This window comes from Chelonoidis abingdonii, chromosome 23 (genome assembly GCF_003597395.2).
Source record: "Chelonoidis abingdonii isolate Lonesome George chromosome 23, CheloAbing_2.0, whole genome shotgun sequence".
NCBI classification, from domain to species: domain Eukaryota; kingdom Metazoa; phylum Chordata; order Testudines; family Testudinidae; genus Chelonoidis; species Chelonoidis abingdonii.
Window position 1 is genome coordinate 20,568,848 of NC_133791.1, and position 15,895 is coordinate 20,584,742.

Sequence of the window (15,895 nt, forward strand, 5' to 3'; positions counted from 1 at the left end):
GATCCCAGGAACAACATCAGAGCTCTCTGTCCAGAAGAGTGCAGTGCTAGGAACAGCTAAGATACTGCGCAGAACCCTCAAACTCCCAGGCCTCTGGTTGAGAACCCGAGGTTGAGGAAGACACATACCACCCATAGGGGTGAGAGGGGAATTTTATTTTTTTATATATACACACACATACACACACAGAGTATAAGTTTTAAACAAACAATTTAACACTGTACACAGCTATGATGATTGTGAAATTTGGTTGAGGTGGTGGAGTCAGAGGTTGGGATATTTCCCAGGGAATGTCTTACCGCTAAATGATGAACTAGCACTTGACTGAGCCCTCAAGGGTTAACATATTGTTGTTAATGTAGCCTTGCACTCTACAAGGCAGCATAAATGGAGGGGGGAGACAAAGAGACACACACGTGTGTGTGTGTGTGTGAGAGAGAAAGAGAGAGAGAGACACACACATTGCCCCTTTAAGTATGCTGACCCCACTCTAAGTACACTGCCTTTTTAAGTATATCAGCAATTGGAGATAGCAGCTGCCTCTGTCCTGAGCCCTGTTGTGTCCCCACCCAGCTCTGTGGAGAAGGGGTACAGGAGCAGGGGAGAGGAACACCCAGACATTAGCAACCCTTCCCTCCCCTGCTCTGCATAGCAAGCAGGAGACTCCTGGGAGCTGCTCCAAGGCAGAGGGCAGGAGAAGCACATGGCACTAGACTATCAGGGTTGGAAGGGACCTCAAGAGGTCATTTAGTCCAACCCCCTGCTCAAAGCAGGATCAATCCCCAGACAGACTTTTGCCCCAAATCCCTCCCTCAAGGACTGACCTCACAATCCTGGGTTTAGCAGGCCAATACTCAAACCACTGAGCTATCCCTCCTCTCAAGGGGGAGGGATAGCTAAACTGCCTGACAACTGATAGCCTGCTGGGCAGCTGCCACACAGGGAACTTAAGGGAGCTGATAAGGCGACTGTCCGCCCACCCTGGTTCCAAGCTCCCATCAGCTAGCTCCAATGAGCTGCTCTTCCTGCAAACAGTGGATGAAGCAAGTGGCTGCCAAACATTATAAGGGAGCATTGCACAACTTTAAATGAGCATGTTCTCTAATTGATCAGCAATGTAACAACAAAACAACATTAACCGTGACGAAGTTACGTGAGGAGTTACTGTACTGAACTATAAGAACATGTCAAATCAATGCATTTGTTATTAAAGTAGGTGACATTAATCCTAGGGCAGTGATTTATTTCTGAAAACTACATGACCCTTTCATGAGCCAACCCTATATTTCAGGGGTTGGAAAACTTTGGCTCCCAGCCTGTCAGGGTAAGCTTCTGTTGGGTCAGGACGTTTTGTTTACTTGAAGCGTCTGCAGGTATGGAGCCCCTTAGCCCCCTGTGGCAGCGGTTCGCCGTTCGCAGCTCCCATTGGCTGGGAACAGCGAACTGGAGCCACAGGGAGCTGAGGGGCTTCATCCATGCAGACGCTCCAAGTAAACAAAACTACAATGTATTAAATCAGGAATTGGCAACCTTTGGCACACAGCCCATCAGGGTAAGGGCCAGGTCGGTTTGTTCACCTGCCGCATCTGCAGGTTTGGCCGACCGCGGCTCCCACTGGCCATGGTTCGCCGCTCCAGGCCAATGGGGGAGATGGGAAGCGGCACAGGCCGAGGGATGTGCTGGTCGCTGCTTCCTGCTGCTCCATTGGCCTGGAGCGGTGAACCATGGCCAGTTGGAGCCACGATCGGCCAAACCTGCAGATGCAGCAGGTAAACAAACCGAACCAGCCCGCCAGGGTGCTTACCCTGGTGGGCCACGTGCCAAAGGTTGCCAATCTCTGCATTAGATATTCATTTAAATGATTCCATAGAGTTTAAAATCATCAAATTTTGGTGTAGACCTGTTTATAAGCTGACCCCCGCTCTTTGATGTGTCACTTTTTTACCAAAAATATTTGGCTTATGAATGAGTATATACAGTATATTAAATGGCTGAGGTAGAAGTCATTATTTTGCCTGATGGGCATTGGTGCCATAGTGGCAGATTTTGACTAGACCAGTTTTGAAATCGGTTTGGTTTACAAGACAGACCTTCAATTGATCAAAGCAGCTAATCCATTAAAGTAGTTTTGTAAAAGAAGAATATTTATATTTGTGAATAAACTGATTTCAAATTGGCTGAATGTTTGTGGTTGGCTTTTAAAATACCTATCAATGAAAGTAGTCTGTCTGGAATGATTTATAGTAAAAATACTATATTATAAGCTTTTTGCGGCAGGAACTGAATTTTGGTCTGTGTTTGCGGTACCAAAATACAAATTACTACTACTATTAATAATAATTAATTATATAGCACCTTCAATAATAATGCTATCACTTTACACTTCTATAGCACCTTCCATCCAAGGATCTCAAAAGTATCTAACAAACTCAACTCACCTTTCTTACAGATGGGGAAAACTCTAAAGGACTTGTCAGATGAGTCAGAAACACAGCAGGGAACTCACAAATAGTAAAATGGGGCCCTAGTGTCTTCTTTCTGGTTTAGCTTAGAATTATAGAATATTAAGGTTGGAAGAGACCTCAGGAGGTCATCTAGTCCAATCCTCTGATCAAAGCAGGACCAACACAAATTAAATCATCTCAGCCAGGGCTTTGTCAAGCCTGACTTTAAAAACCTCTAAGGATGGAGATTCCACCACCTCCCTAGGGAACGCATTCCAGTGTTTCATCACCCTCCTAGTGAAATAGTGTTTCCTAATATCCAGCTGAGACCTCCCCAACTGCAACTTGAGATCATTGATTCTTGTTCTGTCCCTTCTTAGAATATAATTAAACTAATCCAAATCCCTTAGAAACATCCAGGAAACCAAAGAAGGCTAGCTGCTCCTCTTTATGCTCATTTGGTTACATTTTTCTCTTCGTACACAAGTAGGCCTCATTTGTTTCTACAGTTTTCATCTGTATCATAAATCTCTCTCTTGGTTCTATTTTGAGTAACTCTGAATTGTCCCCGCATGTTGTTTGGTTTGAAATCTGCTATTTCTGAAATGACAGACAGAAAGCCAAAAAGAAGTGAAGAAAGAAAGTTGTCATGTGTTGAGAGCTTATTAATTCTGAGCTGCTTGGCATCATTTTGCGAGCAGGGATGAGGTGGTGGGCTTCAGTGGTTGATAGGCCTGGCCTGTGTAAAAGTGAAATGACGAGAGTGGACAGACACTGCCAGTATAGATGTTGGTGCATTTTACAAGAGGATAACATTTGATTTTTCTAGGCTGAAATCCCTCTTATCCTATAATAAACAATAATATAGGATACCAGATTTGTTAAATACTGTTACCTTTAAAACTTACCCTAAAAATGCACAGTAAGAAACTATTCTTTAAAGGCACAAATGTAAAATGTATGTTATGCGCTGAATGCTCCAAATGAACGGGGTAAGCAGGACTTACCTTGTCTCCCCCTTTCCACAGGTCTGCAAAGTGCAGACCCCTCGCGGATCCCGCTCAGGCCAACGTCCCAGCATGCCCTCTACTGGTGATGTCCCACCCACCACTGAAGAGACTGCCTAGAGGGGTACAATGCAAGTCTTGGTTGTTTTTTTTTTTGTTTTTTACAGTATTGCACCTTTTTGTAAAGTTTTCTGTTAATTTTATTCTCTGTAAACAATACAATTATGAAAAAGAAAACTTTACAGAAAGGTGCAAAATTTGGGGTGGGGGATAAGGAGGGATTTGGCTTACCCCTATCTGCAGGTTCCTCAATGGTGGGTGAGATGAGACCAACAGAGGGCATGCTGGGGTGCCACACCGAGCCACAGAAGGCATTCCGGGGTTGTTCTGCACTTTGCAAGCCTGCCGAAAGAGAAAGAACAATGTTTAAATAACTAAGATGCTAAGAGTCTCCTTTACTGTTTATTTGAGATATACAGCACATAAAAAGGCCATTATTTACTGTAACTGGAGGTTCTTTGACGTACGTGGTCCCTATCTGGATCCCACTGGGGGTTATGCATGCACACCATGCCTTCAGATTTGGAGAATCTGAAAGTAGCATCTGTTGGCCTGCGCATGCGCCTTGACTCACCTTGCACTTCTGTCAGAGGCAATAAAGGATGGCGTGGACCGACCACATCTCCAGTTCCTTTTCTACTGCAAATTTGACAAATACGCAGCAGAGGGGAAGGAGGGTGGGACTGGAATACAGATAGGGACCATGCATCTCAAAAACCCTCCAGTTACAGGAAAGTAACCTTCTCTTCTTCGAGTGATGGTCCCTACTGTATTGTCCTGAGGGCGATTAACAAGCAGTACCTAAGAGAGAGGAGGGAGCGAGGATGAGGATGGAATAGTTATGTGGAGAACTGCCATGCCGAACGAGCATCTGGCACTGAGTCCTGTACAGAATTCCATGTGGCTACTTTACATATGTCTATGAGTGGCACATCCTGAAGGGAGGCTGTGGTTCAAGCCTGAGCTATCATGGCCCGCACCCCTGTGGGTGGGGAGGTCAGCCTGTCAGCTGGTAGCAGAGTTTAATGCAACCCAAAATCCATTTGGAGATTCTCTGGGTGGAGATGAACAGTCTGCTGAGTCTCTCTCTGGTATTGCAACAAACAGTCTAGGGGACTTCCTGATTGATTTAGTTCTTTGCAGGTAGAAGGTCAGAGCTTGTTGGATACTGAGGGAGTGGAGTCAGCGTTCTTCTGCAGATGGATGTGGTTTCAGGAAGAAAACAGGTAAGTGAATGGATTGATTTATGTGTAACCTGGAAACTATCTTTAGTAAAAATTTTAGGTGTAGATATAGGAAGACGTTATCATTGTGGAAAACTGTTCGTTGCCCCTTCTTGTGGAAGTGATAGCAACAAGGAAGGCAACTTAAGGGGAGGGATAGCTCAGTGGTTTGAGTATTGGCCTGCTAAACCCAGGGTTGAGAGTTCAGTCCTTGAGGGGGCCATTTAGAGATTAGAGCAAAATCCGTCCAGGGATTGGTCCTACTTTGAGCAGGGAGTTGGACTAGATGACCTCCTGAGGTCCCTTCAAATCATGACTTTCATGGAAAAAAGGGACATGGAGCACGATGCTAATGGCTCAAAAGGAGGCTTTGTTAGCACAGAGAGAATTAGATTCAGGTCTCATTAGGTTGCAATTGCTTGAATGGGTAGGAAGATTCCAACAACCCTCTTCAAAAATCTAGAGATTATAGATGTGTAAAGCCAGAGTAACCTTCCACTGGAGGATAGAATACACTAATTACTGCCTGGTGGACTCTCAAAGAGCTGAGGATGAGACCTGATGATTTTAATGAATGTCTAGGATGAGGGGAAACTCCACTAGTTCTGGTAAGACTCCTTTTTGTTAAACTCAAGATGAGAAAAATCTCCACTTGGCTTGGTAACACTGCTGAGTGGAGTCCTTCCTGCTGCTGGAGAGAATGTTTTGCATAGTTGAAGAGCACATCCATTCTAAAGCAGATGCCCATCCAAATACCATACTGCGTGGATTGGGATGCCTGAACTCAGTGTTGAAATGGATCAGCAGATCAGGGAAGCTGGAAATGGGAATTGGTGGGCAGGAAGATATGTGGAGGAGATTGGGAAACCAGAATTGTCTGGGCCAGCAGGGGATGATCAGAATGATTGTTGCTCTGTCTTGTCGGATTTTGTGAGGCGCTCAAGGCAGGAGCAGTAGTGGAGGGAGGACATAGCTGAGTTAGTCTAACCAGGAGAGTTGGGAGAGTGTTGCCCTAGAAGTGGTGACTGAGGGCTCCCCTGGAACAGTATGTGGTGCACTTGCTGTTCTCCCATAGGTCTCCAGTCGGGGACCCCATCAGGCAAAAATATAGCGTACTACTGAGTCGTGAAGCTCCCACTTGTGGTCGATTGAAAAATGTCTGCTGAACGAATCTGCGAGTACATTCTGTGTCCCCAGAAGACAGGCTGTGGACAAGAGGATCTGGTGACTGATGCACCAGTTCCAGAGACTGACTGCCTCATTCCCCCATTTCTTGATATAGAAAACAGTGGTGGTGTCTGACATGAAAAGAATGTGATGTGAGTGAATGAATGGAAGGAGAGATTGGCATGCCTTTCTTATAGCTCGGAGTCCCAAGATATTTATTTGCATCCTGGATTCTTCTGAAAGTCCACATTCGTTGTGGGCTCCTCAGCTCACCAGGGAAGTATTGTGATTATCATCTTGTCTGGGGAGAAGGGAAGAAAGGGAAACAACATGCATACATGATGTGGGTCTGACCACAATTGGAGGGATGACAGTACCTTCGCAGGGACTGTCAGCATGAAGTCCATGGAGTGACAGGTTTGGTGAGTAAATGAATCCATGTCTGAAGGTAGCAGAGGTGAAGTCACATGAAGGGGGTCACGTAGGCACATAAAGCCATCTGACCAAGGAGGGAGGGACAGCCAAGTCCTGGCCGGTACATAAGGATTGCTCATGATGCGAGTTATGATGATGCTCATTGTCTGAAATCTGTCCCTGGGCAAGTAAGGTTGTGCTATCACTGAATTTACGGTAGCACAGATGAAGTGCAGAGGTTGCATGGGATCAATGATCGATTTCTCGAAGTTGACACTGATTCCCATGGAAGAAAGGAGGCTAAGTAACAAAGAGGCTGACACATGGGTTTCTTGTCTGGATCTGGTGGCTAGGAGCCAAGACTTTGACGAAGACTGGGAGCAGCAGCTATCCTGAAAGGGAGCACCTTGTAATGGAAATGGTGGGTGCCCACTGTCAATCTCAGGAAACTTATGTGGGCAGGATGAATATCAATATGAAAGTAAGTGTCCTTCGTATACAGAGCTGTAAACCACATGCCTTTCTCTAAGGATGGAACTATCACTGCTGTATGAACCTTGAGTTTGTAGATGGAATGATTGAGGTGCCAAAGACCTAGGACTGGTCTCCACCCACTTTTTTTTTTTTTTTGAGTATCATGAAGTAAGTTGAGCAGAATCCCGTTCTCTGATATTTTGGAGGAATGTATTCTATTGCTCCCCATTGTAACAAGGAGTTCACCTCTTGGACGAGTATACTGTCATGAGAGTGATCCCCAAAGAGGGATGGGAAGGGGAGTTTTGGAGGGGGTAGTGTGACAAACTCTATTATACAGCCACAGTGAATGATGTCAACACCTATCTGTCTGTTATCACACTCCAAACATGGGGAAATGACCCTCAAAGGGAATAGGAAGGTCGTGAGGCAGTAGACTTAGCGGTCAGCGGCTCTTGGGTTCCCATTAAAAACACCCCTTCGCTGGAGGTTGGGTCTGGGATGTGAAGCCTCATAGGGAGGCCATGGAAGGCAAGACCTCTGTGTCTTTTGATGTTTTCCTGGGGCTTATTAGGTGTCTGTAGGTAGACCTGAGGAGACCTGAAGCACTGGGTGGATGATGGACAGTGGAATTTTCATTTCAGGGCAGGAGAGTAGATGCCCAACAAGTAAAGAGTAGCACTGGAGTCCTTTAGTCTATGTAGGGATCCATCTATCTTCTGGTTTAAAAGATGGGATTTGTCAAAAGGGAGAATCTCAGTGGTATTCTGGACCTCCCTAGGAAAACCAGAAGAATGGAGCCAAGACTATCTATGCATGACTATTGCTGTAGCCATGGCCCTAGAGGAGGAATCTGCTGCATCTATTGCACATGGAGATATACCTATCTTGTAGAACTGGAAGGGACCTTGCAAGGTCATTGAGTCCAGCCCCCTGCCTTCACTAGCAGGAACAAGTACTGATTTTACCCCAAATCCCTAAGTGGCCCCCTCAAGGATTAAACTGACAACCCTGGGTTTAGCAGGCCAATACTCAAACCACTGAGCTATCCCTCCCCCATTGGAGAGCAGCTCTGACCATGAGCTTCCTGCCATCAACAAGTGCCTGAAAATGAGCATGATCTTGTTGTGGAAGGCTAACAGCAAATTCCTTGAATTTATTGTAATTTAGGAAGTCACATTTGGCTAATAATTAGTGACCCTGAATTGTAGGCTAGAAGATGAGAAAAGTTTATGTCCTAGAAGATCTAGATGTTTCCCTTCCTTATCAGCAGGTGTGGCTCAAAAGTGTTGCTGTTTGGCCCTTTCTGCAGCAGCCTCGGCTACTATGGAATTTGGAGGTGGATGGGAGAAAATAAATTCAGATCCTTTGGCCGGAACATAATAGCCATGCATGTGGCAGGGGTGTACCACACTATTCTGGAAGGCTCCAGTCTAGCTTAGTTAATTGGCAATGCTATTCTTGTCAGCCCCAAGGTGTCAAGGACATCCAGAAGCTTGTGCTGGAAGTCTTGGATCTCTTCTAAAGGAATCTGGAGTTCCACCATGACTCTCTATAACAGCTCCTGGAATTGCCTGAAGTTATCTGCTGGGGAAGTGGATGATGTAGCCACCACTCTATCTGGTGAGGAGGAAGGGAATCTTGCCAGTTCCAGTGGAACTCCAGGGACCATGCTAAAAAGTTCTTTCTCCACCACTGGATCCATATGCCTGCTGGAAGGATCCCTCAAGGGGAAGGCAGGTGACAGTTCCCTCACAGATCAGGTGAGTTTCGAGGGGCGGTATTGTGCCCAGGGTCTCCAATATGGCCAATGGGCTGGATCCAACAGAGATTGTGGTGGTCCCATGGCATGGGGCACCAGTGGCTCTGTGGTAGCTGAGGTGGTAGTTGTTGCCAGAGATGTGGTGGTCTCTGCGATGGTGCATAAGGGTGGTATGATAAAGGTGGTGGTTCTCTCAGTTCTGACTCCTCTGAAAAAGAGATGGTGCACTCTGGCTTTAATGGTGTGTGACAAAGTTCCTCCTCTACCTTGGTGGGTCCTGCCTTATTGGCGGATTTTGCTATCCTCAGAAATCTTTCTGTGTTGGATCAGGAGTTGGGAGGTTTTGGGGGGAACCCGGGCCCGCCCTCTACCCTGGGTTCCAGCCCAGGGCCCTGTGGATTGTAGCTGTCTATAGTACCTCCTGTAACAGCTGCATGACAGCTACAGCTCCCTGGGCTACTTCCCCATGGCCTCCTCCAAACACCTTCTTCATCCTCACCACAGGACCTTTCTCCCAGTGTCTGATAATGCTTGTACTCCTCAGTCCTCCAGCAGCACACCCTCTCACTCTCAGCTCCTTGCACCTCTTGCTCCCAGCTCCTCATACGCGCACCACAAACTCTCTTTTAAACCCAGGTGCCCTGATTAGCCTGCCTTAATTTATTCTAGCAGCTTCTTGATTGGTTGCAGGTGTTCTAATCAGCCTGTCTGCCTTAATTGTTTCCAGGAAGCTCCTGATTGTTCTGGAACCTTCCCTGTTACCTTACCCAGGGAAAGGGGACCTACTTAACCTGGGGCTAATACATCTGCCTTCTATTACTCTCCTGTAGCCATCTGACCTGACTCTGTCACAGATGGTACCATTGGAGCCAGTGGAAGAGTGCAGAGCATCGGTGCAGAGGGCGAGGGACCTCGTATTGGAGACACATCCCTTGCATGAGATATAATCTCTCTAAAAGTAGAGGCACCCAATGGAGGGGGTGACTCTGGGTCCAGCAAGGAAAAGACGTCCTGAGATGCAGCCATGGCTCCAGATATCCCTGGTGTGAGAGGCACTCTCTCTTTCCAGGCATTGGTACTGGTGCTTGGATCTTTCCCAGTATGGGACAGTCCTGCATCTTGTGGGGTGCTGGAGATGATGGTACCAATGGATCGATGCCTAGAACTGCTGGGTCCTATTGTTTATGGGCCTTTTTCCTGTGCCTGTGAGACTTAGAACATACTTAGTCCCCTTGGGCTGAGCTGGTGAAAGGAGGGTTGATCTTCGATTTAGAGAAATACTTAGTCCTATGATTACAGGAGGGCTTCCTTACCTCTTAACCAGGCCCCGCCATGGGGAGGTTCTGCTGGCACCAGAGGCAGACGAAGTAGCAGGAGGCATGCTCCTCGCTGAATCAGGCCATTGCACAGGGAGTGTTCCCTGGTCTGGGTCCAAGTGTGGTCTCATGGCATGCTCCATGAGATACTTTAGAGGCAAAGTGTCCAGACTTCTCGGGTGCAGCTGGGGAAAGATTGGCAAATACTGCACCTGGCCATGATGTGAGCTTCCCTCAGGCAGTAGAGGCAGCGTTGGTGGTTGTTGCTGACCAAAAAGGATTGCAGGCAGAAGGCACAAAGTTTGAAGCCTGGAGTCCTGGGTATTGTCTGGTACTCGTACGTAGGGATGAAAACCTCAAAGCCTATCTAAAAACAAGTGCTAAAAGTATTAACTATTAAAACTAAGAGAAAATAAAACTGGTAAAACCACTAAAAACTCATTAAAGCTATTTACAACTATCTTTTCAGAAGTGAGTCAGAGACGAGGACCCTGGAAGTTCTAATCCAGACCATGCATCATTGAAAAGGAACTGGAGACACAGTTGGTCCGTCCTGCCCTTCATCGCCTCAAATGGAAGCACAAGGTGAGCCATGGTGCACGCGTGGACCAACAGACACTACTTTCAAATTCTCTAACTCCGGACACGTAGTGTGCAGGCATAATTCCTCAGTGGAATAAAATAGGGACCATCACTCAAGAAGAACTAATGCTGTATGGCATTGACATGCAACCTGCAGCCCACTGAAGAGTTTCTGCATAAAAAAATATGTTGCCATCTTTAACTGCATCAAAGCTTCAAGGCTGAGTACCATCATTTTTTGAGACTAAAAGCAAGATTTAAAGCTATCAAAAACAGGCACACACACTAAGTTCACAGTATTACCTTTCAAAATGGATACACTATATTTATACAAAGCCCCAATCAAATTTGCTCTTTTGAATGCTAATATCCTGGAAAGTTGCTGATGCGAACGTGAATGATATTTGGAGAGATTTCTTACTGGAAGCTATTAGTTCTAAGGATGAATTCTCTTCCCTTTCCCTGCTTCTCCCTCTAGAAGCCATTTCCAGTTTCAGTTGCTTAATGCTCCTCTCCTGTTTCCTGCTTCAAACAGCTGCAGATCAGTGAGAAGCAGAAGTGAAATCCACTCCTTGCTGCACAGCTGAGACACACAATTGAATATAGCATCAGCTGGTGGCAGAGCAGAGCAGAGCAAAACTGAGCCTTATTTTCATCCAATCACAGCAGCCTCTGTTTTCAGGCTGCAGCTGGCTTGGCCCTTTTAGTGAGGCAGCACTCTTCAGCCAGTCGTGAGCCAGGAACAGGGAATGTGAGAGGAAGGGAAGAAGTAAGAATTGAAGGGAAGTTTTTTAGAATTCAGGAAAAGGAGGAGGCAGGGCAGAGATAGGAAAACAGAGGAGAAGGAAAGAAATCATAATATAAAAGAGGGAGAACACAAAGAAAGGAAAGAGAAAATAGCATGAATGAAGCAAAGTGGCACGTGGAAAGAAAAAAATAAAAGAAATAGAACAAAGAGAAAGCAAGCTATTCAGTTAGAAAAATATAGTTTATTTATTTGCATTTAATATAAATGGATTTATGTGAGAACACACAAGGACACAAAACTTATGCAACTGTATGAAAAATATGTATTTAAATTAGCTGTGTCCTCCAAGCTCCTGGGATGTTACCAAAGTGGCCACTGGTACCACAGAGGCTGTGCCCCACTGCTGCAAGGATGATTTTGAAGTAGATCTCTTTTGAGCAAGAAAGGAGAAAAATTATTACCAAACCCATTTACCCCAATTTCTATCAAGTTAAAAGCACTCACAATGATTTTATTTGTTTCTATATTAGTTCTCAAGGAAAATAACTTCTCTACTTTAGGCAGACTGAATAGAAACCAAAATATCTAAGATCCCTAAAAGGCTTGAGGTTAGATTTCATGGATATCAAGGCCAGTTTTTAACTTAGCATGCCTGGAGATAGTTCATACTTACAGCTACACCCTTTCCCCCGGAGGTTTGCCTCCCGAAATCGGCAAAGGCTGGTGTGAAGTCTGGTCCTCGAGGCAATATCCGAGGGTCCAGAGTTCGAATTGGCAATTTTTGCTGATTTATCTGCCACCAGAACATCAACAACAGTGAAAAGAGTTTGTTAAACTTCTGTGATGTGGTTATTACAAATACGTGCAATCTGTTAACAGTCCTCTGCCAACGTTTCAATTAGTTATAAGCAGGGTTACAACATATATTTGTTGTTTTAGCAAACAGTAAGTTTAATGTTTTCTATTAATAGCCCCAGTTACACAAAAAAAAAATTGTATTTCATTTGTGCCATGCCTTACACCAATGGTTGTTACATAAATCCACAACAAGGACCATGAGAACTTTGGAAAATTTGTCAGGGTTTGACGTGACTTACAGACAATAAAAAAATGGCTAAGTTGCACTGCTATTTGAGCAATAAATTTGATGGTCATGGTTAAGGATCACAAAACTGTCATCTGATCTGAAACAAATATCCTCAGTTTTAACAAGGCAAATAGCTGAGCAAGCAAAGAAACCTCAAAAGATGATGACCAGATGAGGTCACAGAAAACTGAAAGGGCAGTTGGATAAAGCCTTTCCTAAGGACATAGCTGGGTTTTACAACATTGCCAGTCCCTGGAAGTTTAAAGTGGAAATGTTCACCCAATAGGAAATCACAAATACTCTGATTCGTGCTTGAATCTCAGGGGCCCAAATCTGTTCTGTCAAGTATGTGTAAATCTGCAGGAGTCAACAAATTTACATGGCTGTAACTGAGGTGAGACTCCCTAGGACTAGCTCTTTAAAAATAACAATGAATAACTTTCCTGCAAGAGATACAAAAAGATAATGAGAAGATTTATTGTGTAATGACATTTGGCGACTCCATGTCACCATATTTATGTGATAGTGTCAACTAAACAATATAATCTCATAGTGAAGCACATTTTTAAAAAATCGAGTCTGCACTGATGGTCAGTTCATGTTCATGAATTGATCACACTCAAATCCTGTGGTTTTCAAACTGTGGGTAGCAACCCAGTACTGGGTCGCAGAATGGAAGGCACTGGGTCACGGTGGCTCTGGTCAGCACTGACAACTGTGCCTTTAAAGGTCCCGTCAGCAGCGCTGCCTGGCTAAGGCAGGCTAGTCTCTACTTCTTCTGACACTGCGCTGTGCCCTGGAAGTGGCCAGCAGCAGGTCTGGCTCCTAGGCAAGGCGGCCACGGGGCTCTGCACACTGTCCCTGCCCTGATCATTGGCTCTGCACTCTCATTGGCCAGTTCCTGGGAGGAGGCGGTGCCTGCATGTGAGAGCCACATGGAGCTGCTTGCATGCCTCCGCCTAGGAGCCGGACCTGCTGCTGACTGCTTTCAGGATGCAGCATGGTCTGTGGTGCCAGGACAGCCAGGCAGCCTGTCTTAGCACCTCTGCTGCACCACTGACCAGGAGCTGCCTGAGGTAATCCAACCCCAACCCTGAGCCTCCCCTCCCAACCCAGAGCCCCTTTCTGCATCCCAAACCCCTCATCCCTGGCCCTGCCCCACAGCCTGCAGCCCCAGCCTGGAGCCCTGACTGCTTCTCACACCCCAATCCCCTGCCCCAGTCCTGAGCTCCCCACAAACCCAGGGCCTCCTCCTGCACCCCGAACCCCTCATCCCCGGCCCCATCCTAGAGTCTGCCCCCCCAACCCAGAGCTCCGAACCCCTCCCCAACCACAACCCCCTACCCGAGCCCAGAGCCCCTTCCCACACCAAACCCCCCCGTCCCCAGCTCCGTTGAGTTGCAGGCATCAATAATTTTTTTCAACTGGGTCACCAGAAAAAAAGTTGGAAAACCACAGCCCAAGCCTGTGTTATTTTATAATATGTGGCTTTAACCAAATACCATCCCCATTCCCTTGCTGACAAAACATATGCCAAAAAGCTCACCAAATACTCTAGTTTGCATTAGACTCAACAGTCATTTATATTGATTCCTGATGGTAACTGAATATCCAATAGAACCATGAACCTGGATGTGCTGCTAGCATTGGGAAATTCAGATTCTTGGCATTTAAAAGGTAAACCCCCCCTTTCTCATCCAATTCCCATTCAGTCAATGATTCTTAGTATCTTCACCTCTTTATTACAGAATTTGCACACACCTGTTTTACTGGGTCTCCTCTCACCTTGTCGAGGACCACATCACTAATGGGAGGCAGCCCTTCCGGTTTCCGTATACAGGCAGGCATGAACTGGAAATCCAGCAGGAACTCTCTATCGTATTGCTTCTTCCCTTCGGGATTCATGAGCTTCCACTGTTCTGTAATGAACAAGACGGCTCAGGTTCATAGGTAACACAAAGAACTTTGTTCCTGGAAAGTGCACTTTAGACAAATCTGGAGGAAGGTATCTTTGACTAAAATTGATTTTTAAATTTTCGCTTAGGAAAAAGCGAGTTAAATTGTCAGAGCATAAGCAATGGGGAGCACACAGCCAAGTCCAGGAGGAGTCACATAAAGTACTAATGTCACCAACTTTCATCCATGACTAGATGCTAGACACAATAAAAATCCAGGCTAGAGCTCTTTTAGGTAAACAGATTCAGGAATGAAGGAGCAAAATCAGAGTTTTTGAAAACATGGCAACAAAATGCTTTGACTTCTGAGCACTCTATGGTGGGAGTAGAACAGAGTTCAATTGCAGCTTGAAAATTTCAAAGTTTTTTGCTTTACAATGTCAATGTTTAAGGTAAGACAAATGGCAGAAACATGAGGGACAAGGACAACTGCAGATGAGCAGTCAGGCACATGTAAGGTAATAAAATTTGTCATCAATTTATTTAGGGCTTTCTCAAAAGTAGGAAGCTGATTGTGGTAGGGAGAGAGAATAACTTGCTTGTCTGAGAACAAAGTGTACACCCACAGTCTACAGAAAATTAGCATCCGAGGATCTGGAGCCATGATTTTCTCCACAGGCTGCAGTGTTTGAAATTAGAAAAGAATAAAAAAACAAAAAACTTATCTACCTCTCATAACTGTTGCTCTTCTAGACTTGTTGCTCATGTCCATTTCAAGTAGGTATGCATACATTGTGTGCATGGTGGCCGGAAGGCTTTTCCCCTAGCAGTACCTATCGGGTCGGTTCAGGTGCCCCCTGGAGTCACGCCTTCATGGCATTGCATATAGGGCCCTACCAACCCAACGCCTCTTCAATTCCTTCTGTTCACTCCAACAAAGGGATAGGCATGTGAGTCTTGAAATGGACATGAGCAACACATCTTGAAGAACAACAGTTACGAGAGGTGGGTAACTGTTCTTGATTCTTCGAATGCTTGCTCATGTTGATTCCAATAGGTGACTACTAAGCAGTACCTTAGAGGTGGGGTTGGAATTCATTGACTCATCGACTGAAGCTCTGCTCTGCCAAATGCTGTATCATCCCTGGAATGCTTAGTAATGGCATAATGAGAAGTAAAGGTGTGGACTGATGACCTTGTCATGGCCCTGCAGATCTCCTGGATTGAGACCTGTGCCAGGACTGCCGCCGAGGAGGCCTGTGCCCTTGTGAAATGTGCTGTCAGTGAGGGGGCAAGTATCTTTGCCAAATCATAACAGGCCCAGATATAGGACGAAATCCATGATGACTTTGGGAAGACACCAGGAGGCCCTTTATCCTGTCTGCTACTGCAACAAAAAGCTGGTTCGATTTTCAAAATGGCTTTGTCTGTTCAATATAAAAGGCCAATACCCACCGAACATCCAGCGAATGGAGTTTTTGTTCCTGGCTATTAGTGTGTGGCTTAGGGTAAAAAACTGGGAGAAAAATGTCCTGATTGGCATGAAACTAAGATGACCTTTGGAAGAAAGGCTGGATGAGGCTGAAGCTGTACTTTATTCTTATAGAAGACAGTGTAAGGAGGTTTGAATGTTAGGGCCCTAAGCTCGGATACCCTCCTAGCTGAGGTTATTGCCACCAGAAATGCCACCTTCCTTGACAGGTAGAGTAGTTAGCA

At 45.6% G+C, this 15,895-nt stretch overlaps 1 protein-coding gene across 22 annotated transcripts in view; it reads right to left on the reverse strand.

Moving 5' to 3' along the window:
• EIF4G3 (eukaryotic translation initiation factor 4 gamma 3) overlaps positions 1-15,895 on the reverse strand; it is a 499,287-nt gene that overhangs the window by 91,845 nt on the left and 391,547 nt on the right. For 13 of the 22 annotated variants that reach the window (XR_012654775.1, XM_075060289.1, XM_075060273.1 and 10 more), the window contains 3 exons: positions 14,046-14,203; positions 11,871-11,990; positions 3,743-3,853 (listed from right to left, as the gene is read on the reverse strand). Coding sequence is in view for 21 of the 22 variants with exons in the window: in XM_075060289.1 (XP_074916390.1) it covers positions 3,743-3,853; positions 11,871-11,990; positions 14,046-14,203 (389 nt within the window). In the remaining variant the exon portion in view is untranslated. Of the gene's footprint in view, positions 1-3,451; positions 3,568-3,742; positions 3,854-11,870; positions 11,991-14,045; positions 14,204-15,895 lie in introns of all 22 variants that reach the window. The other 9 variants (XM_075060286.1, XM_075060285.1, XM_075060283.1 and 6 more) reach the window with 4 other exon arrangements.